At 41.2% G+C, this 27990-nt stretch overlaps 1 protein-coding gene across 2 annotated transcripts in view; it reads left to right on the plus strand.

The window, feature by feature from the left end:
- sgsm2 (small G protein signaling modulator 2) overlaps positions 1 to 27977 on the plus strand; it is a 137783-nt gene extending 109806 nt beyond the window's left edge. For both annotated transcript variants that reach the window (XM_050073204.1, XM_050073213.1), the window contains 12 exons: positions 4859 to 5033; positions 6862 to 6926; positions 9203 to 9348; positions 13067 to 13195; positions 13301 to 13483; positions 13732 to 14118; positions 16253 to 16377; positions 18961 to 19043; positions 20240 to 20349; positions 20520 to 20616; positions 22085 to 22252; positions 23607 to 27977. In XM_050073204.1, coding sequence (XP_049929161.1) covers positions 4859 to 5033; positions 6862 to 6926; positions 9203 to 9348; positions 13067 to 13195; positions 13301 to 13483; positions 13732 to 14118; positions 16253 to 16377; positions 18961 to 19043; positions 20240 to 20349; positions 20520 to 20616; positions 22085 to 22252; positions 23607 to 23695 — 1757 coding nt within the window. In that variant the 3' untranslated portion in view covers positions 23696 to 27977. The remainder of the gene's footprint in view (positions 1 to 4858; positions 5034 to 6861; positions 6927 to 9202; positions 9349 to 13066; positions 13196 to 13300; positions 13484 to 13731; positions 14119 to 16252; positions 16378 to 18960; positions 19044 to 20239; positions 20350 to 20519; positions 20617 to 22084; positions 22253 to 23606) is intronic.
- Positions 27978 to 27990: the final 13 nt, after the last annotated feature.

Below are 27990 nucleotides of genomic sequence, written 5' to 3' on the forward strand. Positions count from 1 at the left end.
GGAAACAATATGGCAGCTTGCTGGTGTCAAACAATCTCAAATTACAGTTAAACAGTAAGCTTAAATATCTGATTTCTTTTCAGCTTACATTGTTACAATACAGGAAACGGTAAGGCACACACCTCCTGTTTACAAATCCTCATATTACAGTGAAACAGTGCACTAACATATGTTTCTAAAAAGTAACAAAATCTTGGTTTATATTTGATCAGTACTGCTGAGTTTTATTGTTTGATAGGAATGTGGTCAGGGTTTAATAAAGAGAGCGAGAGGGGCGGAGCTCTCTCTGAATCCACTTCTATGTTCTTTGTGACCGTAGTGGTTGGAATTAATAAATGAGGAAATACAATCTGTAGTTTTAGCAACAGCCTGAGAGCCAGTGAAAATCCACAAGATGAAGAGTTTTGCAGATTTTAGCTGAGAGATGAGCAGGGAGATGTGGATGCTGCTAATATGGAGGAAAGTTGACCACGGTTCATTCACACATACGACCCACATTGTTAAGATACAAATCCAGCTGAAAATCTGCAAAGTATTCCTTCAAGTGAAAAAAGACATTTTCTGGCAAGTATTTGACAGAATAAAAAATAGATGAGAGAAGTTACCTCCTATTTGTTTGTCCTCTGCCATAATGAAAGCGATTTGTAAGGGCCAGGAAGCCTTAGGGTTTGAGTTGGAAATGTGGTCTTAATTTAGCCTTGAAATTCTCTGGCATGAGACAAATGTCATCCATTGTCTCCATCATGGTCTCAGTAATTGCTCCACTAATCAATATGTAATGATTCAAAGGACTATGTGGAGTGAAAATGGCCGCTCTTATTGACCAGACCACAGAGAATTAGCACAGAATTAGCAATTAGCAACTCTACAAAGTCTTTTAGACTATTATGGCTAATTGTTTAGTTAGGAACACTTCATTCTGCTCTCACCAGCTCTGCTTCCAGCCACAGCAGCTTTTGTCAGAAAAGTTCTGAGAGGTTAAACTCACTGTGTGCTACTTGCTCAGCACTAAACAGCAGACAGCCACTAATGAGTCGGATATTTTTCTCAGGAGTTGGTGGAGACCAAAACAGAGCATATAGGAAAGGGAACAATTCATCAGGTAAACACAGACACAACACCAAATGAATGCTACAGTAATATTGCTCTCTGTATGCTAGAAACTGAAAGGAGGTTGTATTTTCAGCTGGTTCCTTTGCCTCAAGGCGTCAAAAAGAGTCCTTTCAGGCTTGAAGGTATGATACCAATGTTACAGCAATACATTTGTTAATGCCACTGATGTTTAAAATACTACATGTAGCACTTTTTATATACAACATGCAGAATTTCTGCTTGCTATGGTACTTTGTAGCCATATTTGTATTGTGCTGTGTCAGGAGTAAAATAGACTTTAAAGATCACACCTTGTGCCCCTTTACTTCAGTATTTTTCATGGTGGCCCCTATTTCCCCATGTTTTTCTGTGACTAATGGGACCAACCATTATTGAAATTGGTCCAGTATTTCGTGAGCTCACTGCAGCTGTCAGCAGCAAAATAGGCTGCAATGTAATGTTAATGGGAAGTTGCACAGCGTAAATTTGTATTTTTAAAAAAATGCTTGTTTTTGCCACTGAAAGACTCAGATTGCCATTCTATGTGTCTGACAACATTATGGAAAGGGCCCTATGTAGATAGATGTGTTTTGTTTAAGAGTTACATGCCTCCGAGTCAGCAATAGCCATGGCTGGAGGCAATAAGCTCATAGAGATGAACTGCTAGGGCAGTGACAAAAAGCTGCGGAAGGAAATACAAGTTAGCTTTCATAAAGGATTACTCAGGGCTTCAAAACTGTAAGACTGCAGATGTTGTTTTACAAATCCCCACATCCCACTTACCAAAATTCACCTGTACAGCGCTTTGATGTAAAGTGCTCTATAAATAAATGTATTATTATTATTATTAGTATTATAAAAGAGTCTATCTCTCTAGGGATCCTTTCCAGAATGTTGCCAGACACTTAGTATAACAATCTGAGCCTACCAGTGATAATCACATGCACTTTTAGTGGATGTCTAAACACTTGGTGTGGGTATGTTACAGCCTGTTTCACTGCTTGATACTTTCTCTCAATATAGGACCAATTTTAAAAAAAAATGTTGTTCACATTTGTCACCTAGAATCAAAAACATGAGAAAAAAAAGTGTCCAGTCTGAAAAATACCAAAGTTACCCTTCAAGGTTTTCTGAAGTACTGTCAGTTGCACAACAGCCGTAGTCAAAGGCTCATATAGTTCTGTATATCAAATATAATCAAATTTAAACATTAATGTCAACTTTAAAGTGTAGCAGTGAGCACAGTCAGCACAGTCTCCAGTGCTGCACATGATACTCCAGTAACATAAACTATAATGTAGATCATGTGCAATGCTTACATGGTAAATCAGAGGCGAAGCTGCAGGTGTCAGATGGAGAAGAGGCAGAGGAGCAGCATGAGCAGTGATACATCATCACAATGTTAGTTACTAAGTCAGCAGTTACTAAGTCTTTAAGTAAGCAGCTTGATGATTTAGGATCATCTGTAGCGCCAATAAAACACAGTCTCAGCCGAATCCAACCATTCCATAGCATTTACTCAACCAGGGTGTCTGCAGGTCCTTTAAAAGTCTTGGAGGTCCCTGTTGCTACAAACATTTTATCTAATTTAATTTATCAATCTTTTTTTTTGGGGGGGGAAAATGAGTTGAGCTCTTCTGCGTGTCAGTCCACTTTTCTGATGTTACAAATGTTTAAACCTACCATTGAACCTAATACTTAACCTTTTATTTGCACTTACCCTTTACAGTAAAGGAAATTAATTTAACTTACTTATTTCTACATAAAATCTTCCTCTGTATGGGACCACCTACTGTATATTACTTACCATTTTACTTACCTTCACTACTTAAATAAGAAAGAGATGATTTGTCCAAACAAAAAAAGGTCTTAAAGGCATTGAATTTAGGGGGCTTATACCTGTAGACTCCCTTCCAACAATAAATTACATTTTCAGCATTTTGTTGGCTGAATTTGCTGTAAATGACAGCCAGGAGGATCGGAGTCCCTAGACATTGTAATCCGGCACAATAACATTGTGTCTTCAGAAAATGGTGCTTTTGTCACAGATACTGTCAGACATCCAGTTAATGCCACAGCAGCCACTACACCCTTCCTGCTGAATGTTACTCCCTCTCTGTCTCTCCTCCTTCTTCCCATCGCTAAGTGACACAGTTTAATCCACTGACTTGGCAGGATCCTGTGGAACACACACTGGAAACACACTGTCAAATGAACAGACTTGTTTTAGAGTGCTGCCAAACACATTGACTGTACATGGCTGTCACCTGGTTTCATCACTGTCACACAGATTTAAACTAACCCCAGGTCTCCTCGTCTAGGTCAAGGCCTTTCTGGCTGCTTTGCATTCTGGGATTTGTAGTGCTGATTGCAGAGTTATGAGAGGGTATAGCTCTGGAAGCATGCCTCAACACTCTTGGGTTTACGCTGACGTGGCCAAGAATCGCTTTGATAATTTGCTTCGTTTTTTTTGCACTCCTTTACTTTGACTAAATTCTGTTTCCTTCTTTTTGTCCTTTCATTTCTCACTTGCAACATGCCTGACAATTTTTGCATGGGAGATATGCACCCATTTCATTGTTTTTTAAAGAACGACTATGTGTTTCTACGTACTTGTGATGGAAAATCCTCTCACGGTCTCCTCCTCTGTTTGTTTTGATTTCTCTCTCTCTCTCTCTCTCCTCTGACTTCCTCAGTTGTTTCTCCTCTGTTTGTGCAGTCGTTTGCTGCGATGCTGTTCACTGTAATTCTTCACTAACCCCCGCCACTCCTCCCCTTGCCCCCCCTTGCCCCCCCCTCGCCCCCTCCTCCACCCCTCTCATTACGGTCCTGTGGGGTTCCGCAGTAGTAGAGACGTGGAGTCCTTGTGTGAGCAGGGTTGCAATACTGAGCCCAAAAACAGTCGTTGATCACGTCTAGTCCTAAAGTAAAGAGGGGGGAGGCCAAATGTCGGTCTCGCTCCAGCATTTTTTCTGTTCGCTTTTTTTTTCGTTCTTAATATTATTTGTTTTTTGGGGTTATTGAACAACCAAAGCGCAGCTTCATATTTATGACAGGTCATCAGCTCCAACCTGAAGAATTAAGGTGAAGAGCATTTATTTAATGTTGAAGTTTTTATGTTTTTTTTTCCTCCCCTTTGTGTGCCCTTTTACTGGAGTCCATTTGTTTTTTGTTGTTTATGAAATAATTTCTATTGGTGTCTCTTGTCTTGTTCTGGCTTTATGCATCCTGCATGGCCTGAGCGTCAGCCTCGTCCCTGTCTTCTCCTCTTCTGTCGGCTCCTTCACTTCCTCTCCTCTTCCTCTGCTACTTCCTCCTCTGTCTTGTTTGTCTGGAGCGTCCCTGAGCTCTGCTGTCTCCTCTGCCTCCCCTCTGAATGAACTGAACCAGCATGGCCTCCCTGCATCCTCTCTGCCTGTCTCTCCCACAACACCGTTCCTGCTTCCTGAACTGTCCCCCTCCACTTTTGGTTTCCTCTCTACGCTTGCTTTTCCAGCTCTCACATGTAACATGAGTGTAAAACTTTCACCCATCTACCCATCTCTTGATGTCATGAATAACAATACATGGAAAGATGTATTTATGGTTGAGCTGAGAGGCCTATGTCATAATATGTAAGACATAAAACAGCCAGTGTGAAGTGGATTTAAATGCACTGGAGACTGTTAAATAACTAAAGAGAGTAGTACATGTAAACAGCAGTATCTATTTTGTCTCAGAACACTGAGAGCTCTCTGCCTTCTCACTGTCATTCTCTGTGCTTTAGACCACGGGGAGATGATGGAGATGCAGGGTTTTGGAGGCAGCCCATCGTCGTGGCAACAAGCAGAAGTAACCACTCATGAATCACTGTGCCAGTCCTGCTCCACGGCTGGCAGCAGCGTGTCCTTCGACTACCCAGCTGGCTGCACCTGCATGCACGAGCCATCAGATATTCACACGTATGTTCTTACTAACATCCCAAAAACCTTCCTGTTAAACCTTTACTGGTAACAGTGTGCTGCAGTGAGCCTGTTTTGATCTATAATATGTTTTGAGCAACAAATTGAGGTTATCAATACAGTAAAAAAAAAAAGGTGTCATGAATAACACTGAGAGTACATGAGGATGTTTTGGAAAACCAGCTTCATTAATTTAAAACTCAGTATTGCGATTTTGTCGACTCCAAAACTGATTTAGTGAAATTTTATGAATCTTTGCAGAGGACATTTTAAACTGTTTGCTGCTGTCTTGGCAGCAGCATGGAGTCAGAAGATCAAATGTTGGCATTTTATGTTTGTGCAAACTATGGATATATTATATTTGCACATTATGTGGCAGATACTTTGAAGCTTTACATTTCAACAATCTGTGGTTAATTTGTTTTAGGCACAAAAACTACTTGGTTACAGTCAGGAAAAGGTCATGTTATGGCTTATAATACCAGGTTCTGGGGACACAGTCTTCGCTAAAAAGCACTGATGTCTCCGTTATATTCTGATGTTAGAAAACATTGTTTTTCGTGGCACTATCCCAGTGGGGGGAAAAAGCAGTTTTAGGTCTTGGTTTAATTGTTTTGAAAAATATGATACCAGCACCAATACCAGTACCCTTCAAGTGATACTGTGCCATTAGAGTACTTAATTCGATAACCATAATGTGAATGTAGCGTATTATAGCCATGCTTTTAAATGTTGTGGTGACATGTCAGCAAGCTGAACTGTCAACTCTGTTAAATACACTGCCCTCACCTTCCCCACACCACAGAGTGTATGGATTGTAGCTGCTGCAGGAGTGTGAGCTTTTGGCCAAGGACAGTTGTGTCCTGTACAAACACAGTGACAGGGCTAACTGTTAACATCACACCAGTAACATTTCCTAACAGTAGTTAACGGGCTTAATGACAGAGTTGCGCCATTATGATGTCAGTGTGTTGGTACCGTTTAATAGCTTGACGTTGGATGTTAGCTGCTGCTGCTGTGTTAGCTTGTGCTAAATGGGCAGTTGTTGAACTAACCATTCGCTGGGAGGAGAGCTGTTTGGGAGAGGGCAGCAACAGAAAGTTTGTTGATCCTGCAGGGAGTCAGGCTGGTCCTGGATCAGACTCAGGTGCAAAAAGGATCAAATGCAGGTATCTTTTGGCTGGAGACGTTTCACTGCTACTTGGTACTGGGCTATTTCAGTCAATACCTCAAAGGTATTGGGTACCAATCTTCAGCCCTATCATGTTTGGTGCCAATAAAGCAGCTAGAAAAACAGCTACTGGTCACTAACACACAACTGGTTTTGTTGTGTGTTGGTCTTGTACAGTGATCTGCAGCTTGGCGGGTGTCTCGCAAAAGTGTCACACCATCATTTGCAGAAATGTACAATGCCAACATTTTCCTCGGGTGACTTGACTGGCGTTTGGACATGAAGATGGAAGAGCAAGCAACATTTAAAACAGCTGACTGTGATAGGCTGTTAATTTGTACCTTAACAGGATGCCACCAAGACACACATTAGAAGAACTGAAATCACCGTAGCTGTGGGGGCTATTGTGTGTGTCTGCACTGTGGTAATAATAACCGACTTTGTGAAATGGAATTCTAAGGAGTCAGACTTATTGTGGAGGCAGCATCTAGTTCATCTATCCCATAGAAAGCCCCGCATAAAGTCTCTCCATTATTTTTGCCTCAGCTTTCAGCCAGGTCGGACGTTTCTTCATTAAAAGCAAATATTTGAAGAATAAGCCTTTACAGATCAGACAGTGGCTTGACAGTTATGGTGGATTTCTTTTCTTTACACCAGAATTCCTCTAAAGATGCTCTGCCAAAACATGAAGCGGCAGATAGTCTCCAGAGCCTTTTATGGATGTAAGTACATCATATTACCCCTGCATTTCATATATTATTGCTGCTTTGTGAATATTATGACTGTGGCATGAATTGTGTGAATTAATTATTTACCAGAGACACGTAAATCCCTCGCTTACACACAAGTAAGATTTTTTTATTTTCAGTTTGTCAATATATTGTAGGATGACAACTTTAAGCAGATACATAAAATGCGAGTAAAAATTGACTGCAGTTCTTTTTTATACACTGTACGTATATCATATTCTTATAGACAGTGTGTTTGCTTTAGGTTAATGTTTCACTTGCAGCCTGCAGAACACAGTAGCAACACTGGGCTGCTTACCTCCAGCTGAGAACACAATTGATTTTAAAATCAATTAAAGTCATTTGGATGTATGGCTTGATGCAGCAGCCACTGCTGCTTCATAAAACAGCAGGTTTATAAACTGTAATGAATTATACCTATAAATATGACAGACATGTAATAAATACATTGTAATGAACTGCTGGGTAACATAATGCATTCATAGTTTTATTAACACATTGATTTTAAAAGAAGACTTGTTTTTAATTACAGCATCAGTCTGAAGGCTTTATTGTATTACCAACAGTTGGTGAGTTATTTGACCTCAATACAAAAAATGTAATACAAAAAAAGCAGGTCAGCACATAACTAAATGGAACAAACAGCATAGTATAGTTTCAACATTTTTAGGCCAGCATGCAACATAATTCAAAATGTCTTATGCCTGTAAATAGTGATCAGAGATCATTTAAGTTGCTCTTAAATTTTACATGAATCTCATGAGATGGAAGACATATTAGTCATTCTGTATGTCACATGACCAAGTTCAGGTGATGTAGGACTTCTTCCTAGTTCAATATGCAGCCTGTGTGACAGGCCAAATTAATTCTTCTTCAAGTGGGTCTAGTGTCTGTATACAGTGGATGGATAATTAATACAGGGTTTTTACATGGTTGATTAAATTTCCAACTGACAATAAATCAATCCTGTTCAGCTCTGGTATGTGTAGATGGGTGCTGAATCCTGAAATCAAAAGTCACAAGCAGTACAGCACTCCAACTGAATAGTTCATTCATGAATGGACCTTTCTGGCATCCCCCCTTTTTAGCATGCTAACTGGCAACAGTGTTACAAACAAGCACAGGTGAGCTGTGTAACATAATGCATCAGTGCAGCCAATGGGATGTGTCTTATAATAAACAGATACTAAAGTTTTTTGTATTATTTTGACTATCTGGGGCATTTGTGTCAACCTTACTTAAAAATTTTATGTCATGGGTGGTTTGGGGTTTACCGTGCGCTTGCCCCGAGTGGTTACATTTCAGCTTGTTTCACTTCTGCTGGCTGCAGCAGTCTCTCTCAATACTGAACCAGTTTCAAAAATTGTTGTTACGAGTCACTTGACCACTAAAACAAGAGAAACTAGGGTCCAGGTTGAAAAATACTGGAGATTTCTTTTAACAGGTGGTCCTAGCGTTGGTTCTCAAAAACCACTATACATAAATGTATCTCTATGTCGACTGTCCCGTCACATGTGATGTCAGATCAAAGGGGATTGGCACCGTTTGGCACGTTTGGCACGCGTAATGGAAACCCAACCTGATTTGATTAACACAGCTGCAAATTAATGAGTTCACATCCCTCTCAGCCAACCACAAACAGCCACAGCATCAGATAGGGAGTATATATTCAGCATCTGTCATCTTAGAAAAGTCAAAAGAAAAGAAACAGAGTGAGACTGCGAAAGAGAAAGAGAGAGCGCGCGCGCACGAGAGAAACGCAACATTGATTTACAATTGTGGTGACCTCCTCCCAGGCTACCTTTGCATCATCAGCCCGTGGAGGTCTGCTCGCAGTTCCGTATATTCGGACACTGCGAGCTTGGACCTCCTGGACCAAAACATCAGTTTCCTCCTGGGAGGAGTTTGGCCGTCTGACGCTGCTGCTCTCTTCTGCCATGGCGAATTGAGTAAACTCTCATTACGCCTTCGTTCGGCGCGTTTAAGGGCGAGGAGAGGGGCTCATTTGATTGGTGTGATGTGAATTGGCTGTGTAAAACTCCACGCCTTCTCTCCTCCCTCTTTCCGACTTGCGCAGGTAGGAGGGACGGAGGTGGGAAAGAGGAGTAGCTGCACTAGCACGCACAGTGTGCCAAGCTTGCAAAATCCGCCTGCCCACACCCAGTTGGCGAAGCGCCTCGCCCGGTCTGCGAAACTAGAGGCCTTAGTCTCAGCTGTGTGTGTCTGTTCATGTCTCACCTGTCCATCAGGGCTGGCCTACTGCCGACACCTCTCCACTGTACGGACTCATCTGTCAGCTCTGGTCAACCACAACATCGTCCCTCCAGACAGACCCTGCGAGGCGTCCGGGGGCCTCAACAAGGAGGTGTGGAGCAAGTACCAGAAAGACTGCAAGGTGGGTACAGAGCAGAGACTGTTCTACAGCAGCAAACAGGGAGGCTGAAAGATAAATTAAATATAACGGCATGATCGACCTCTGCCAGCAAGTAGCAGGAATTACAAGATAAAAAGAATCTTAATCTTCTTCCTGCACCATCTTACGCCCCTCTATGCGTCCACCCCTTCACCTGCAGGATGGGGAGTTTAAAAGCCAGAAATCACAGCAGATTGCCAAACCATCATTGAGTCATTGGTATCGATTAAGCTCCATAGATAAATCATGGTCATTTTGTGCTGTGTGGGGACTGTGTTAGTCTTATTTATGGTGAAATTTTATAAATGTGATAAGCTGAGGCAACCTGTGAGGAATAGTCCTTGAGAGACTTATGAAGAGCAAAGCTGCAGAGCACTGCAGACCACAATTCGAGACCAACAAACAGCAAAACTGGTTGTGTTTTAGTTAGTCATTGCTGCAGATTATGCCACCAAAAGCAGATGCTAGCTGCTGAAACTCCCTCTTTTTGTTCGCTCCATTTTATTTTGTCTATGCAGCAAAACCATCAGACCAAAAGTCACTAAAATTGGGAGGTGGGTTGGAAATTCCACCCACAGCTCAGCTGCAAAAAATGACACTCATTGACCTCAAGTTGTCACTGTAACAATCAAGTTTAAATTTGTGCAATAACCTCAAAAACATCTTGGTTTGAAATCTAAATTCTTTCAACATTTAAATCCTCAGCTCATCTGCATATTTGTATCAATGGTCTATTGCTCTAAATCAGTTTTCCCTCACAAAATCTTATTTTCAAGAACTCGTCAGAAACCAATTGCTCTGAAACTTTGACAGGATAATCTGCGGAATTTGCTGATCTGAAGTTATCAAGGAAATTTTAAGACATTAATATTCAGAGTGTTGCTAGCAGTCTTGGGATTTCTGCCACTAGAGGGCATCACAGATGTGAAAAGTTTATATCTTGTAATCAGCTACAGGAATTCGTATGAAATTAGATTTGCACAATCTAGGGTTAGAAATAGGGTGAGGAGCTTGGACATCCCGAGGGAGCTTGGAGTAGAGCCGCTGCTCCTTTGCGTCAAAAGGGGTCAGTCGAGGTGATTTGGGCATCTGATTAGGATGCCTCCTGGGCGCCTCCCACTTGAGGTGTCTCGGGCACGTCTCACTGGTAGGAGGCCAGACCCAGTACACGCTGGAGGGATTACATATCTCATCTGGCCTGGGAACACCTTGGGGTCCCCCAGGAGGAACTGGAAAGCATTGCCGGGGAGAGGGATGTCTGGGGTGCTTTGTTTGGCCTGCTGCCTACACGACCCGGCCCCGGATAAGCCGAAGAAAATGGACGGATGGATGGAATCTAGGGTTATGATGCAGTCCATGCATAGAATTTGGTAACTGCTTGAATTGGGCATGGCTTATTATCATCATCTAAATTTCACATTCCATACTTCGAAACATCAAAATAAATCACCGGTACGTCCTATAGCTCTTATTATTTTTTTAAATTTTTTTTCAGCGCATCTGCTGAATTGTGCCAAAAACTTTGCCTCACTGCAGGCTATGGCTGATTAAGGAGTCAGTCACTTTATAGTTTTAAAATTATGCAGAATTAATCAAAATCTACATCTCCACAAGTCTTTATTCAAATGCGACCAAAATTGACACAAACTTTCTTTGGATACTTGATATCAAGCTTTTCAAATAGTGTTAAGATCTGCTAAATGGTGAGCCCACAGTGATATTCAGTGTCTTCCTGTAATTAGTACTATACACGTTTTCTATTTAGCCAAATGTTTGATCAAACTTCATAAAGCTATTTGACAATACACCCAAAACCATTATTCAGAATTTAATCACCAGCTTTTTACTGCTGTAAGTGTTTGAGGCATAAATTGACAAAAAACTAACAAATAAACAAACAAAAAAAACTGTTTTGTTCATGATGTCATTGCCTCAACTTGTTGGAAGGTGTGTTAAAAAACTATGTCTCCCAGTGGCACAGTCAGTAAGTCACTTTCACTTTCACACAAGTGGTGTGTCTAAGACAAAGATTAGATTCTTTAAAGCAATGGATCTTAGTCATTGCTGCTTGCAGCTTTATTTTATAAATCTGTACCTCCAGCAATACATGGTCTTTTTTAAATTTGGCACAAACGTCCACTTTGAGTCAATGAAGAACCTTTGTACATATGATTTTGGTGGTCAAAGGTCAAGGTCACTGTGACATTGCATCCATCTCATTCCTAGGAACACAATATCTCAAGAATGTCTTGAGAAAATGTTTTTAAAATTTGGCACAAACGTCGAGTTTGAGGCAAGGATGAACTGATTAGAATTTGGTGGTCAAAGGTCACTATGACCTTGCCTCCATCTCATTTTGTTAACACAATATCTCAAGAAGGCCTTTAGGGAATTTCCTTAAAATTTGGCACAAACATCCACTTGGACTCAAAAATGAAGTAATTCAGTGGTCAAAGGTCAAGGTCACTGTGACCTCACAGTGCTAATTACTGTGCATGTGCTAATTACGGAAAATTGTACCCAAATGTCAAACAGGATAAAATGCCAAAGTGAATGATGATTCATATTCAAAAGGTCAAAGGTCAGCTTCAGTGTGTGTGAATCATCTGTTCTCACAGACATTGATGTTAACTGCAACTGCAACTTGACTGGTTCACGGAGGCATACAACCGCAAAGTGGTAAATCTAGTTTTTATTGTATCAGTGTGGCTGATGACAATGACTATGCTGTACATATGCTTGGGCTATATTAAATGTGTAGTCATTCCTCATATTTAAATGTTAGATAGAAAATAAATATAATATAAAATATACATTATTCCTCTTTGAAATGCAGTGTAATAGAAATCAAATGTAATGCAAATACCCAACCACCCATACTTTCCTCTTCGAGCACTGGGAGGCCTCACAATGCTGTGAAAGCTCACTTTTTCCCCGTTAAAGGGGTTTTTTTGGGGAGTTTTTCCTTATCCGCTGCGAGGGTCATAAGGACAGAGGGATGTCGTATGCTGTAAAGCCCTGTGAGGCAAATTGTGATTTGTGATATTGGGCTTTATAAATAAAATTGATTGATTGATTGATTGGTTCTATATATATGAATTCTTCACTAATTCACAAATTGTGTTTAAAGTTAATGTCACGTTTTTTCAACTTTAGAATTGAGCTTCAGTTGCCTTGTAGTTAAATGTTATTCTGTCCTCCTCTCATATATACTGTGTCATTCTTTACTGTAGGTGTGTAATAAGTCAGGGATCATGCACTGTCCCTGCAGTCTCCACCCTTCTCCACTCTCCCTCACTCTAATGGAAATTTAATGAGTTTCAGTGAAATGAAGTCTCATTACAGAGTGCGGTATGACACCGTGGTAGCTATTAAAGTAGCTACTGTATTCATTAATCACCTCCAACAAAGTAATCACTACTAATTTACACTCTATTCATATCTGAGTCCTTTATCTTCTGCGCTCGTCTGTCTTCCTCTGTATGGGTCGTAGTCTCTTTTACTCTCCTTCCATTATTAATGCACTTCCTGTTCCTTTATTTCGTCTCACTACTCACACCAGGATCCTGCGTCCTGTCGTCTTCCTTCTTTCGGTTTGAAATCCCATCATCCTTTTTCTCTCTCTCTATGTGTATGTATGTGTGGTGTGGGTGCGTGTGTGCGTGTGTGTGGTTGTGTGTGTGTGTGTGTGTGTGTGTAGAACTATAAGGAGCTGGAGCTGCTGAGGCTGGTTTATTATGGTGGAGTGCAGCATGATATTAGAAAGGAGGTCTGGCCTTTCCTGCTGGGACACTACAAGTTTGGTATGGGCAAAAAGGACATGGGCCAGGTACAGGAAACACACACACACACACACACACACACACACAGAATTATAATAATTTGTCTCTTCATTTAAAGAGCAATGTGTATTTGCCTTGTTTTTCCTGTGAAGATTGATGCAAAGATCAGCGAGCGCTACCAGCAGGTGATGCGGGAGTGGAAGGCCTGTGAAGTGATTGTAAAGCAGAGGGAGAAGGAGATGCAGTCAGCCATCTTTGCCAAGCTCTCCTCGGGCAGCAGCATTGACAGTCACGTCCTGAGACTCGTTCACAGAGACTCCACACTGAGCAATGAGGTGAAGAAGCCCAACATAATATGACAGCCATCCAACAAACATCCTACTCCTTTTTAGACTTTGACATAATAATATAGAGAGGATTTGCTGCAGTATAGTGTCCTGTATCGTTATTCAGGTATACATGATATTAATTGTATTATATAAAAAGATAAAACATATCGTCTTGACAACCACAGACTGGAGCAGTATATAAACACATGATCCCACACTGTCCTCTATCATTTCTACATTTTATTCTTCTTCAGGTGTTTATGTCGGTGGATGAGCCGGATGGCGGGAGCCAGGAGACCCCCAGTGGAGAGGACAGTACCCCCACTATGACCACCCTGGTTCCCCCTGCGGCCCTCCCCCCAGAGGAGCGACCCCTGGTGGAGTTTGACTCCCCCGACTCGGGTCTCCCCTCCTCCAGAAATTATTCAGTGACCTCTGCTCATTCTCAGATCCTGTCCAGCATAGACGATGGTCAGAGCACGGAGGAGGAAGGAGGGGGCGGGGAGGAGGGCGGGACTACGGGTGTGCTGGGGGGGCGTCAGGACTCTCTCACTGAGGACAGGCTGTGCAGTCAGCTGGACAAACTGGTGACCAATGGAGCAGCTGCAGAGGCGATATCACCTTCGCTCTCCTCATATACAGTGTGTACAGTATATGGATGAGTCTGCTTGTTGGCTCTGATTAAGCAAGTCTGCAACAATGATTTAGAAGCTTAAAGTGGAGATGAGACACTGTGTGTGTGTTTGCTAGCTGATACGTTGTTGACCTTTTAGCTGCAACTCTGCCGCTATTTCTTTCCATGCTTTGTCCATCTTTTGGGTGATCATGGTAAGAGTTGGAGGACACATCATACAGACAAGGCTTCTGCTGCCACAGCTCCACAAAGTTTTCCTCTTTGCTCTAATCCCACACATTTCTTTTAGTGTGTTTTGCCTCCATGGCAAGCTGCTATCTGTCTGTTTGTTTGGGTCTAGTCCCAGTGCATCATTTCAAGCTGCATTTCTATTGGTTGGTTACCAGACATAGGTCGTAACAGCAGTCACACTCTGAGATGGTCATCCCAAATTTCTGATACTGTCAGAATCTTAGCCCAGGCTGTGTTTGATCACAAGACCTTGACAATTGCCATCCTTGAAGCCCTGTGTGACATAGGGCCACCTTTTTAGAGCCATGACCAAAGATATAGCCACGTTTCTTCCACGTTAATCATCTTTCCTCTGGGACAACCCAAATTATTAGTATGGTGTATTCCGGGCTTTAGGCAAGATATGGCACTAAAATGAAATTTGATATCCACTTGATAGATTGTATTTGATGCTTTGACATCAGGGCGCTACCATCTTCCAACAAGCTAGTTAGTGATATCAGAGGAATGGTTGTTTTCTGGGAGTACTAAGTACAGCACTGTACTTAAGATTAGTTAGTGCTGATACAGTAGAGTTTTGATGAGATAGAAAGGACTACTGTTAAAAAACAACTGCCAGTATTTTTTGAACCAATAAGACCAAATATAGACATGTTCCTATGGAGTCGGATGACAGCGGTGAATCTGAAGGGATGCCTGAACTTGAAAGTTAGTGCATTGGGTGGTTCATGGCTACGTTCCACAGAGGGTTGCAGCAGCTAACAAACCAAAAAAACCCTTCTCCACACAAAATACCTGCTCTACCACTGTCTCCATCAAGCTGTCGGACCACAACAACGTAAGTTGTCACAGCTAACATAGCTAACGTTAGCCTAACCCTGTGGTCATGTCCACAAGCTGCCCTATATCATAATTAACATCATTCCCACTGAGAAGCTGAGTCAAATGTAGGCATGTTCTGCATCATGAAGCACCCTTAAAATAAACAAACATTATGACTCTGTCGGGGTAGAGCACCACCTGAATTTGTCCTGATTCCCTTTGTGGTCGATAGCTGGTGGTGCCAGTTTGGTTTAGCATCCATCCTCTTTTTTGTGTACATATTGTCCTCAACATCGAGACACCACTAAGATTTGGCTCTTCAGTAAAATTTGGAAACGAAGATTTTATGTCTGAGAAGCTGAGGACACTATCAGCAGACAGCCTGACACTCAAAAAGGCCTGGGCTTGATTATGCACAACTTTAAGTCTTATAAAATTTCACCCTCCGTACAGTTGTCATGAATGTTGAAAATAGCTGTCGAGACCAAAACTGTTTTTTGTACTAGGCTGTTAACATTTTTATTTCTGTTGCTAAGTTGGACATTTTAACATGAGGTTCTATTGGGATGGACTGGCTTCTGGAGTCAGCCTCAAGTGGCCATTCTAAGAACTGCACTTTTTTTGGCACTTATGCTGTGGCTTCATATTTCAGCCCTGGAAGTTGCCGCTTGAAAATATCTCATACACTGGCGGTAAAAACCATATTGCCTGAGAACAGAGCAGTCATTAAAGGACAGAACATGTTCCACAGTACCAAGTTTATCAAGCCTATTTTAACAAGTCCTACTGGCAAATAACAGAGACAAACCATTCTCATGACATCACCAACTAGCTTGTTAAAAGATGACTTTGTCCTGCTTGTGAAATAGTAAAATACTATCTGTTTTTCTAGCAAATCTAGGTGATTAAGAATTTTGATTGCAATGTCATATCTTGCCTTTAAGGTAAAAATCAAATGAACCACAAGTACATTGTTCAATGCTTCATCTCCACTTTAAAAGACTGAGATCACTCATAGTAAAACACGTACAAATGCCAAAGAAAGACCAAAATCCCCCCGGTGTTGACACAGTGTTTCCTTTGTGCAGATTGAGCTGTTGGACACAGTCGCTCTCAATCTACACAGGATAGACAAAGATGTGCAGCGCTGCGACCGCAACTATTATTACTTCACCACAGCCAACCTGGAAAAACTACGCAACATCATGTGCAGGTATGTACAAGAAGCAGTGATGTTGAGAGATTTTCAGTGTAGTGAGTCCCCGGGACCCGTGTGTAGTCTAAATCTTGTGTTTAATGTTATATTGTTCTGAAAATGGATCTTAGAATTCAAGAAATAACATCCAAATCTGAAAACACTGTCTTTTACAAAACCACAGACTGAATATGTATCTTTATATACAGTCTGTCTACAAAACATTACGCAGTATCAATGTCACATCTTATGCTGAGTTGATTATGAAGAGCCCCAAAATCATCTACCCACAATCAAGTGAATCAAATGTGAGATTGTGATTATCCATACAGATTTAAATAAGATACTGTGTAAATGTAATAGCTGAACATTTTGAAAAATATGCTTAATCTTTTTCTTTCTTAGAATTATGTTTTCCTTTCACTCAATGAGCCTGAAGATAAAGAGCATCACATCCCCTGCACAGTAAAGCACCATAAACACAGTATTGATCAGTGTCAAAATCACATTATCACAGTGACGGATTATCCGGGGGAAAAAAATCACAATGTGCCCCCTGAACAATAAAGCACCATCATTATCATCATCATCATGAGTTAATATAGCATCTGCCGTCACAGCACATGTTGCGATGTAAGATTACAAGAATGTCTGTAGTAACATTCTACATATTTGTGAATTTGGGTACATCTGAGGTTACATGAACCTAAAAATAAGGTTATCATCTCCTGGGGACCCCTGTGCTATGCCAGTGACACCGCCACCTTGGCACAGAGCTTCAGAGAACCTGGGGATGAGAGAGAGGTGGGCGGGCATGCAGGTGTCAGATCTGTGCAGCAGAGCACCCGAACTAAACCACCCACACATCACTGTATTATCATATAATAATAAGTATAATAATAACATCCAAAACAGAGTTTCACTCTCAGTGGTTTCTGTCACATGAGAAATACTATAAAATCAAGCTCTGTGATGCCACTGTTTCTGTGATTTCAACATAGCTTTGTTGTTCACAATGTAGAATTGTTGAAGAAAATAATAGGGTGCGTCTGACCATATATCTTGATAGTGAGTTTACTGTGTCCTTTTTTAGATTTTTCCATCGGTTTCCTGTTACAGATGTAACCCGTAGGCAACTTTGGCTTGTGTCAATTGGGATGAACTGGGATGAACCTCGCTACCAAGCCGGCGAGGGTGAAGCAACTGCGCGTATGTCAGGCTCACTTCAGATGCCCACAGATCCCGACGGACAGAGAAAACGCAATTTCCGCACTGCTGTGCCCAAAGAGAGATATATTACCTAATACCAGTCTATATAACGATGTCTGTAGCTGATTGTCTGTAATACAAAATGTTTGATTGAACTAATAGCCTGTTGTGTTGTGGAGAGTACATTATACGCGGCCTCGTTTTACCGTCGGCATTTAGTTTATTATATTAGGCTAACTGCTAAATCCGTGACATGAGTAATCAATCACATAGAAATGTGAATTCATATGTGATTACGACCAGTCTCTGCTTTGTTCTGGTGGTGGGTTAGCCAAAGTTGCCTACGGGTTACATCTGTAACAGGAAACCGATGGAATTGGGAGCCGGCGATGTTTTTATTCCCACAGCTGGGGAAATCACAAGTTCGCACCATTTTGGTATTCCTCTGTTTACCTACAGCAGCTGACGAGGGTGTGTCGTGAGCCTGAGCCGGTGTTTGCGCTGTAGTAGTAGGTATATATAGGGCTAGTACATCTTTTTCCTCACTAATAATAGCCTACTGGTTCTCTGTTGGAAACAGCCGATGAAGTTTTCGTTAGCCGTTGCTATCCTGCGCACCTGCACGGCGTGGTGATGAACTGTCTTATTGATTTCTGTTGCCGTGCTGTCTTGCGGGCCTGCACGGCGGAGTGATACTGGCCAGAAAATAGTCCCAATTGATAGCAAGGTCTGACGTAATGCGGGGATGTTTTAAAATTATTGAAATAGTCTAACAAAACACATGCATACTTTTTTGTAGCTTAAAACCTTTTGGTTACGTGTCCCCCGTACATCTTCAGAACTACTTTTTCTCCGGTAAGCTACGGGCCATTTCTCAGAGCAGGAGGCTCGTTGAGAGTAGTGACACCGTCACATCAGAGCTACAGATGGTCAGCGTTTCACACCACTTCATGTCCAAAAACCTGAACTATCACTTTAATTCTGATGCATTTATATGTAAGTAGCTGGTCAAGGTGGGGTTAAGTTCATCTACTTTAGCAAGAGGTAATAGTTTAATCTCTAATAATTATTAGAGTGTTTAGTATTTTATTAGTGCACCCAGTGTTTTATATGTGAAAAAATCACCAGAGTAACTAATAACTACAGCTGTGAGGAAAGTATGGTGTAGTATAACGTGCAACATTTGTCTTTGAAATGCAGCGGAGTACAAGTATTAAGTAGAAGAAAATAGACACCATCACATAAAAGTATTTTGAAATTTGCACTTTAATACAGTACTGAAGTAAATATACTGAGTTCCATTCAACTGCTGGAAGACAAACACACATGCATGTGACATCTACTGAGTTGACTGTGATTTGTTTGTCCTTGGTGTCTCCCTCTTGTCTGCAGCTATGTGTGGGAGCATTTAGAGATGGGCTATGTTCAGGGCATGTGTGACCTGCTCGCTCCGCTCATGGTCATCCTGGATGATGGTGAGAGAAAAGAATCATCATATGATTTATATCTCCAAAGTGTAATTATTGTGCACAGTGCAGATGAAAAATAGCCCCAGTAGCTGTTACAGAATTGAAGCTAATAATGCCTCATTTACAGTTTCTCTTGATTGCTTTGGAACAATTTTCTATTCACAGATACCTTTTTTAAAATAGCCTAAACAGAAAAACAGTGCAAGTTCTTTTCAAAATGACACCAACTTTTCCTAAAGTATTTTTGGTAGTTCTCACTAAAACAGCTTGCAGATGCTGGGAAGGGTTCTTATTAACATGTAAATATCAACACTTGTATTCTCTGGTGGACCTTAGTGCTACACTGAAGGCCTTTCCTTCACACTGGTGACTCTCTGTACAGTCATCTGAAGGCAGCAGGTATGTGTTCCATCTGCTGGGTGGAAGCCAAAACGGAAAGTGCCCCCCATTCACCACCACCACCACCCCTGTGCTTTTGGGCACACCAAATGTGTCATTTTGATGAATTATCCTACACAGCTACACAGTTTCTCATTATCATTAATCAAGCACTGCAGTTAGCTGCGCCCCGTAAAGTGTGTCAGGAGCCTGCCAAAAGCAATTTTGGTAATTTTGTGGCCGGGCTCCCTTGGTGCACCTGTGGTGCACTTTGGCACGGGGTGGAATCAGAAAGAACAATCCTTACCACATTATGTTGCTCATCACAGTCACACATCTACCTGCATTATGATTAATAATGTGCAGCTCCACACAACATTTTGGCCAGTCCTGTTTAGAAAAAGATAATGCTTGCAGCTGTTACCCTGGCTACATGGTATTTAGGATGGACACACCGAGTGAAAGAGAAAGTATTAAGCTGAGGGAGAAATTTAAAGTGATTTATATTTTTTTATGGCGCTGAAAATTGTAGGGTTCTATGCATAAACATGAAGTTCAGTTATACAACAGCAAACATTATCAGTGAACTGTCAGGTGAGGTAGATTTCTTTTTCTTTACTATGACATTATACTATCTGTTTTGTCACCTTAGACCCTGCATATACAGAGACTGTCACAAAATAAAAAAACATTTACAATTTCATCAGTGCTTGAAATGCAATTGTGAAATATTATTTTTCGTAGAGTGTAAATGCTGTCCTGACTACATGACCTATGTTCTTCCTCTGTGTGTGTGTGTGTGTGTGTGTGTGTGTGTGTGTCAGAGTGCCTGGCGTACAGCTGTTTCACTCAGCTAATGAAAAGGATGAGTCAGAACTTTCCTAATGGCGGAGCCATGGACACACACTTTGCCAACATGAGGTCACTGATCCAGGTGACGGATAACTCTTACTGTGGTTGTGTGTGTGTGTGTGTGTGTGTGTGTGTGTGTGTGTGAGAGAGAGAGAGAGAGAGAGAGAGAGAGAGAGAGAGAGAGATAGAGACAGTGTGTGTCACCTCGATGAAAACCCATTGATGTCCTCTCTGCTCTCACTGTGATGTCAGATCCTGGACTCGGAGCTGTTTGAACTGATGCAGCAGAATGGAGATTACACTCACTTCTACTTCTGTTACCGCTGGTTCCTGCTCGACTTCAAGAGAGGTGAATGAAATACATCCTCAACACTCAAACAGTTGTACTCACTAGTTGTACTGCAGTGTAAAGGTGGAAAAATAAGTGAAATAATAAATGAAGTCGTTCTACCATTTCAAGAAGCGATTAAATAGAAACATATGTACATCCTCGTGAGGTCTACAAGTCAACAAAGGTGAAACCATGGTAACATGATGTCCTAATGCCTTAAAGGGATAGTGCACCCAAAAATGAAAATTCAGCCATTATCTACTCACCCATATGCCAATGGAGGCCCTGGTGAAGTTTTAGAGTGCTCACATCCCTTGCGGAGATCGGCGGAGGGAGCGGATAGCACACCTGATGGCTGATGGCGCCCCAGACTAACGTCCAAGAACACAAAATTGAAACCACAAAATATCTCCATACTGCTCATCCATAGTGATCCAAGTGTGCTGCAGCCGCGACATAAAAAGTTGTTTCGAAAAACGTCATATGAACTCTGTTTTTAGCCTCACTGTAGCCTGTAGCTCTAACTGCTTCTCTGTGCTCCTCGCTCACGTGTGCGCGCCTGCGCAAGACCAGTGAAAGCATGAGCTTTGCTTACCCGTGTTTACATCACGTGACACGTGCACCGCAGGGAGAGACAACAGTAACCACAGTAGCTAAAAGATAATTTGCACTACGGTCTTTTAGCAAAGGACAGCCCAACATGTCTGAAGACTTTGAAATTGAGGAGGAACAGCATTTCTTTGTTGAGCCGTATTTGTCTGAGCCCGAGTATACGCACGGAACTCAGGCTACTGGACGAAGCAGCCGCCGCAGCTCATGAGCCTAACCCTCAGCCAGCCGCAGAATACCGAGTCGAGCACTGGAAACCTGGTGGTGTAGTTGTTTCAAATGCAAAGCAATGCCAACGGATGAGGAAAGTCTTTGCTGCTCAGACTGGGAATTGGCGATGCCTGCACTTGAGAATCTGGACATCAGTACTGACGAGACTGCTGCTCTTCAGAGACCGTGCATCACCGATCACCCTGAGCGCGTGCACACGTGAGCGTGGAGGCTAAAAACAGAGTTCAAATGACATTTTTCGAAACAACTTTTTATGTCGCGGCTGCAGCACACTTGGATCACTATGGATGAGCAGTATGGAGATACTTTGTGGATTCAATTTTGTGTTCTTGGACGTTAGTCTGGGGCGCCGTCTGCCATTAGGTGTGTTGCCCGTTCCCCCCGCCGATCTCCGGCGAGGGATGTGAGGACTCTAAACTTCACCAGGGCCTCCGTCGGCATATGGGTGAGTAGATAATGGCTGAATTTTCATTTTTGGGTGCACTATCCCTTTAAAGCATAGCAGTACAGTACATGCCTTATGAAGTGCTCATGGTGTTAGGTGCAACACTTTTGTGACATGCCTCCACCTCTCTAATGGTATTTCTCTTTGTCTTAGCTGCACCACTTGTACTTTTTCTGATGACTGAATAATCTCTGTGTGCAGAGCTCCTGTATGAGGATGTGTTTGCGGTGTGGGAGGTGATCTGGGTCGCTCCCAGGATTTCCTCGCAGCACTTCGTCCTCTTCCTGGCCTTGGCCCTGGTCACAGTTTACCGTGAGATCATCATGGACAACAACATGGACTTCACTGACATTATTAAGTTCTTCAATGGTAAGAATCATAAACATTCAGTACTGTGTACTATATTTAATTTTTTTGTATTTCTTACTCCTTACTATCCTGTCATGGCTGCCATCTGTTCACAAAAGACATTTACAGATTGTTGTGACCAGTACTAAAATGTGTGTGATGATGTCACAAAACAGTGTTTGTGTAGTGTAGCAAAGTTTGTGTATACTGTATTTTCAGAAAAGGATCCAGGATGGGCAATATGGATAAAATCTTCTATCACAGTATGCTGAGATATTAGAGATTCAATTAAAAAAATAAGTTTTAGATATATACATAAAATTATCTGTTTTTTCTAATCTTGTCAATGCAGTGTAAAATCATGTCAATAAAAAACAATCCTGTAAATAATAATGATAATAATAATAATGATAATAATAATAATAATAATAGTAATAAAACATACTAATACCCTGCACCTTTTACACCTAGAGATATTTAATGGGTAGGTAACAATGTCATTAATGCTATATAAACAGTTCAGCAATTTTTTTTAACAAATCTCAAATCATATCTATATATGTCTTCATATACTTCCAACACTAGAAAGGATGACTTTGTGCTTCCTCACTAAAACTGATTGTTAATATACTGATTTAATTTCAATTTATTTTTCTTTATTATTATTGTTTTTATAAATAGTTAGCTAAAAGTAACATGCATAAATTATTTAAATAGTTCACTGAAAAAAAATGAAAAAATGAAAAGGAAAGTAAGCTAAATATTTAAAATACTTTACTAAATGTAATGCATAAATGGTTGAAATAGTTATTAATGAAAGGTAATGGATAAATGATAAAGAAAAGTAATAAATAAATGAAATTTAACATAAATGGTTGAAAATTGTTAACCAAAATGAATGAATAAATGGTTAAGTAATGGATAAATGATGGAAATAGAAGTAGAAGTAAGAAATACATTATTCAAATAGATAAATAGTTGAAATAGCTAAAAGTAATGGATAAACGGTTGAAATGTGGTTGTGGTATAAATGCAAACTCATATATACACAAGTGTTCCCTAATGAAAAATAAGCAGCAAAAAGTACACTGACTTGAAAAAGAGGCAGAAGAACTTAAGGAATGAGGGCTATAGAGTATAGACTCCATACCCACAACTGCGCTGCATATCCATTATCTGAAGGCACCTGTATGCTTGGAACAAACTAGCTCATCTAAAGGGAAAATAGTTTCTACCTGTTAAAAACGACGACAGTCAAAAGTGGGATAAGGAGCCCATGGCCTTATAAGAAGTGGTTGTTCATGCAGGTGATCTCTAAACTGTATGGTGTGCATATTTCTGTAGCTGCCTCTCCAACAGTGTGTTTGATCCACAGAGATGGCTGAGCGTCACGATGTCCAACATATCCTGAAAATTGCACGTGAGCTGGTGCACAAAGTCCAGTCTCTGATGGACAACAAGTGACTATAGAGGAAGAGGAGGAGGAGGAATGGGAGGATGCAGAGGAAGAGTGTCCGACCCTACAGGACACTCAGCTCTTCCTCTCATCCCTTAGAGAGACAGAGTGTTTCCAGGCCTTCATCTATCCAGAGCAGGTCCAGGGAGTCCAGGTCTCCTCCCTGCCCAGATAAAGGCCCTGGTAGTGGCGCAGGAGCGCTGCCGGACTGGCCTGGCTCTGGAGCTTGGCCTCGATCTGTTTACATTTTCCTTAACATGGAATGCCCATGGTGTCCGTTCAGACATGTGGATTTGTCTGCATGCTTGTGAGTTTGATCGCACTGTGAACACATTCTTGAGTCTCCCCAGTCCTACAGAGCTTGTGTGGGTGCATGAAAACATACAGACACACACACACACACACACACACACACACACACACACACACACACACACACACACACACACACACACTCCAAAAGAACATCAGCTCTATCAATACTCCAGTTTTCTTAAGTGTCACCCTTTTCCTGACTCTGAACCAGAACATTTTGGATGCTTGTCAGGAAGGCTTAAGCGTTCTCAGATGTGTTCCTCCATGTAATGCCAGTGGAGGCCACAAGAGAGCAGGATTTGCATACAACATTGTCAGAGGAGCAGAAGACTTAGCCACGAAGAAGTTTTCATTAGTGACCAAATGGACTGTGCCAACTACCTTTTCATGAGTGTTTTCTACAATAAGCATGTGTGTTTTTACCCCCACCTCCCACCCTCCCCTGACCTTTTTTCTTTTTGTCCAAGAGTTCATTATCACACAAATGTTGCCTTTATCAGTAACAGCCCAAGGTACTGAGATGCACTTTCTGTGAGGGTTTCCTTCATGGTGCCTGTGAAGGCCTCATCAGAGTTGGTGGGGGCTGGAGGCGCCACAAGAGGCCAAAATGTTGAAGAACTCAGGATGAATTGCAACTAACTTTCCTGAGCATGTTCGTCAGCAGTTAATGCATGTTTAATCCTTGTTCCAAGATGGAAGAAACATAGCAGCAGAGCACAACAGTAAAGACATAAGCACACAGGCCTTCCTCCATGCTGTGGTATAAAACTTCTGCATTTCTCTTTTGTAGTACTGTGGTTTTGTTCAGGGTCGTAGCACCCATTGGGGATTCTGAGGACATGGCGTTGGTGACATTTCTGGGAATTTGGGGCGTTAAATGACCAAAGGAGGAATTAACATTCTATGATCATACACATATAACACGGCTGGTTTTTGAGGTTGATAATAAATATCTCAAAATGTTACAGTTTTTAAGCGAAACATTTAATCAACATTTTGAAATCTCAAAAGAGATTTAGTATTAGCTAACACCTTGCGGACTTTTACCTTGGGAAATACTAATTTACAACTTTAAGACTTAATTTAACTCCAGAAAGTTTTATATTTTAGGATTTGGTTTGTTTTTTGTGGCTAGTCAGAGATTTCTTAGATGGGTTGAGTTGCACTGGAGGGGAATTTGGACGTCTGACCTCAGTATTTCTAAAAGCCCGGCTATGGCCCTGTTCCAGTCAGCTTCTGCAAGGTTAGCTGAATTTTCAAATGACAGTGAGCTGAGAGAAACACTGACACACTGTTCAGTAAACCAAAAACTAGAGTACTGTGGCTGATATGAAAAAGTAGACACAACTGGTTGAGAGACAGAAGGTGTAAGGAAATGAAAAAAATGAAGCATGATTAAGAAACACCTTCAGGAATGGAGTAAAAGTAACAGATTTATTAAATTTTCCTGTGCCTGAGGGTGGATATTCATTTTAGAATAATGCTGGCATTATTTTACATTTTTTGTTATTGTCAAAAAATTCCATGAAAAAACCCCAAACCATTTTAACTCTGTGTAGCACTCAGCCTTATGTAAATAGTAAATAGCACACACCTACAGTAAATAGTGAATTTGTTGGGGACTATTTTAAGTGGTGGTTTGTTATGCATTTGATACTGTACTCAAAATTACTGCGGTAGGTTTTCATTTGATTCTTCTCTGGGAATATGCCACCTTTCTGTCTGGATTTCTTATATATTAAAACAGCATTAAGTATTATTTTCTGTTATTATTCTTCTATATTTGGTAAATAATGTGGTGACACTGGAACAGTTCCTTAAAAGTACATCTTAAAGGTAGGAAATACCAGTCAGACAGAGTGGTTTGACTCTGTCTTTGACCAGAGATTATTACAGCTTCAGTGGCAGGGGAGGCATGCAGCCATGTCAGTATGTTGTTGCAGTGATTTGAGGAATGGGATTATTCTCAGACATTTAGTTCAAATACAGCTTTAGCATGAAAGGTTATTGTAAGAAACCATTACAGGTGAAAATCTGATCCAGTTAAATTATTGTAAAAATGCCAATTCTATGCTTAACCATACTGTATCCACAAGAGCTGTATGAAGGCATGAATGATTCAAATCAGCCACACGGTGGCGCTGTAATTAATGCCCAAAAAATGCAATTTTGGAAATGCCACACCCCTCACACTGTAGGTTGGAATGACTTGAAATTTGGCACACTTATCTGGCTTAATGTGCTCTACAAAAAGCCCCTTGTTCCACAAAGGTCCACCATGATGGAGTTTTTTGCTAGTTTGCATAATGTGAAAAAACAGTAATATTAATAGACTTTTTTGGATTTTGACTACCAACACCACTGACTGAGTTACACAATCCTACTTATGTAAATGAGCAAGGTTGGTCAAAAAACATGGCCGCCATCAATCAAAAAGTCTTAGAGGGAAATAGGCCATAACTCAAGTTGTCTCGGAGCAATCCTGATTAATCTCAGTGATTAAACTCATATTGGTCTCATCTAACATCCTGGGTTCCTGCAGGTATATTCCCCAGGAAAAGGAGAGCAGACTTTGTTCCAGTAATAACCCTAAGCAGGACTATGTACGTGGGGTGGTGTGATAATGAAGGAACATGCCACTCACTGCAGCAGTGTGGATCACAAATTTGATGAGTGTGTTTCATTGGTGAGTTTTTGGACAGCAGTGGAGCTCTATGGCACACAGGAATAACATATACATGACTACACACACAATACTTATTAGGATAAATTCATCGTTGGTTTGGGTGTTTTCAAGGGATTTGTTGACCATATGAAAATATAAATATTACCAGCTTTGTCCTTTACATAAATCCATGTTTCGCCTTGGAACAAGAGTCAAACATGCCCACTGTTCTGAAGGACACATGAAGACTTCTTATTGCGTTTAGCAGTTCAGGAAAAGTGGTTGCAATTGTCCATGTGGAACCTGATTCTTCTGCCTAAAGTCCAGCCTCTGAAGATAGAACATGCTTGGACGGGGTTGGTCTAAATTGCATCTGTGGTCTGAGAGGAAGCTGCTTCTCTAGTGTTCAGTGAATCAGTATTAAGATGCCTTTGGCTTCACAGTAACAGCACAGAGTACATTCGTGTTTGTATCTGAAGGGAATCTGGGAAATTTTTTGATACTGTTTCCAATCCCCCTCGTCAGTGTGACCCTTTATCTCCAATCTCCTTGTCTCCTTAAAATGTCCAGCACGGCTGCATATGATTGGTCATCCAGCATGGACCTGCACCTGTGATTCAAGTGCCAAGAGTCTTCCCCAATCCTGAAGTGTACTGTAGTCATCCGGCTCTCTGATTTGCTAGTTTGATCCCAGGAGCGGGCGTGGTGTGGATGTACCTCGCTACGGCCTCTCCCCCTCCACCACCTTGCCGCCACGGCGACGGAGGAGGGTTGCTGGGGGAAACCGGGCCTGTAGCAGAGCTTATTCTTCCAATCAGGACATTGTGTACCAAAGCCTTGAAACAGCCCCCTCTGTGGCATGATGACAATGTGCAATTTCATACTGCATTTTGAAGACTGACTGTTTACTATGTGTGTAAAATATTTTTGAAAATGGTGATCTTGGAATCTTTAACTACTGTGCAATTTGTTGTTTGAGAAAATCCATCAAAGTCTATATTGCTGTAAATACAAACCAAAAGCCCAATATTTCTATGAAGACAGTCAGAACATATATTACTTATTTTGAGATCTATTTTTTATGTTGGTTTTAGCAGCACTAGTTGGAGGTGTATACTGTGCAGAAATGCAGAATGTGTGCAGACTATGTTACACGTTGACTGTTAAGTGTTCTTTCTCAATGTTGTGCACTGACTTTAAGATTTCAAATTTCTATTTATTTAGAGAGCCAATGATTGCATTGCTGAATATGTATTGGTAAGGATGTATCATTTGCCTTGAATGTAATGTATTAATAAACAAGAGGTTGTTCATTTGCGGGCT

The sequence above is a fragment of the Epinephelus moara genome, chromosome 2 (assembly GCF_006386435.1).
Source record: "Epinephelus moara isolate mb chromosome 2, YSFRI_EMoa_1.0, whole genome shotgun sequence".
NCBI classification, from domain to species: Eukaryota; Metazoa; Chordata; class Actinopteri; order Perciformes; family Serranidae; genus Epinephelus; species Epinephelus moara.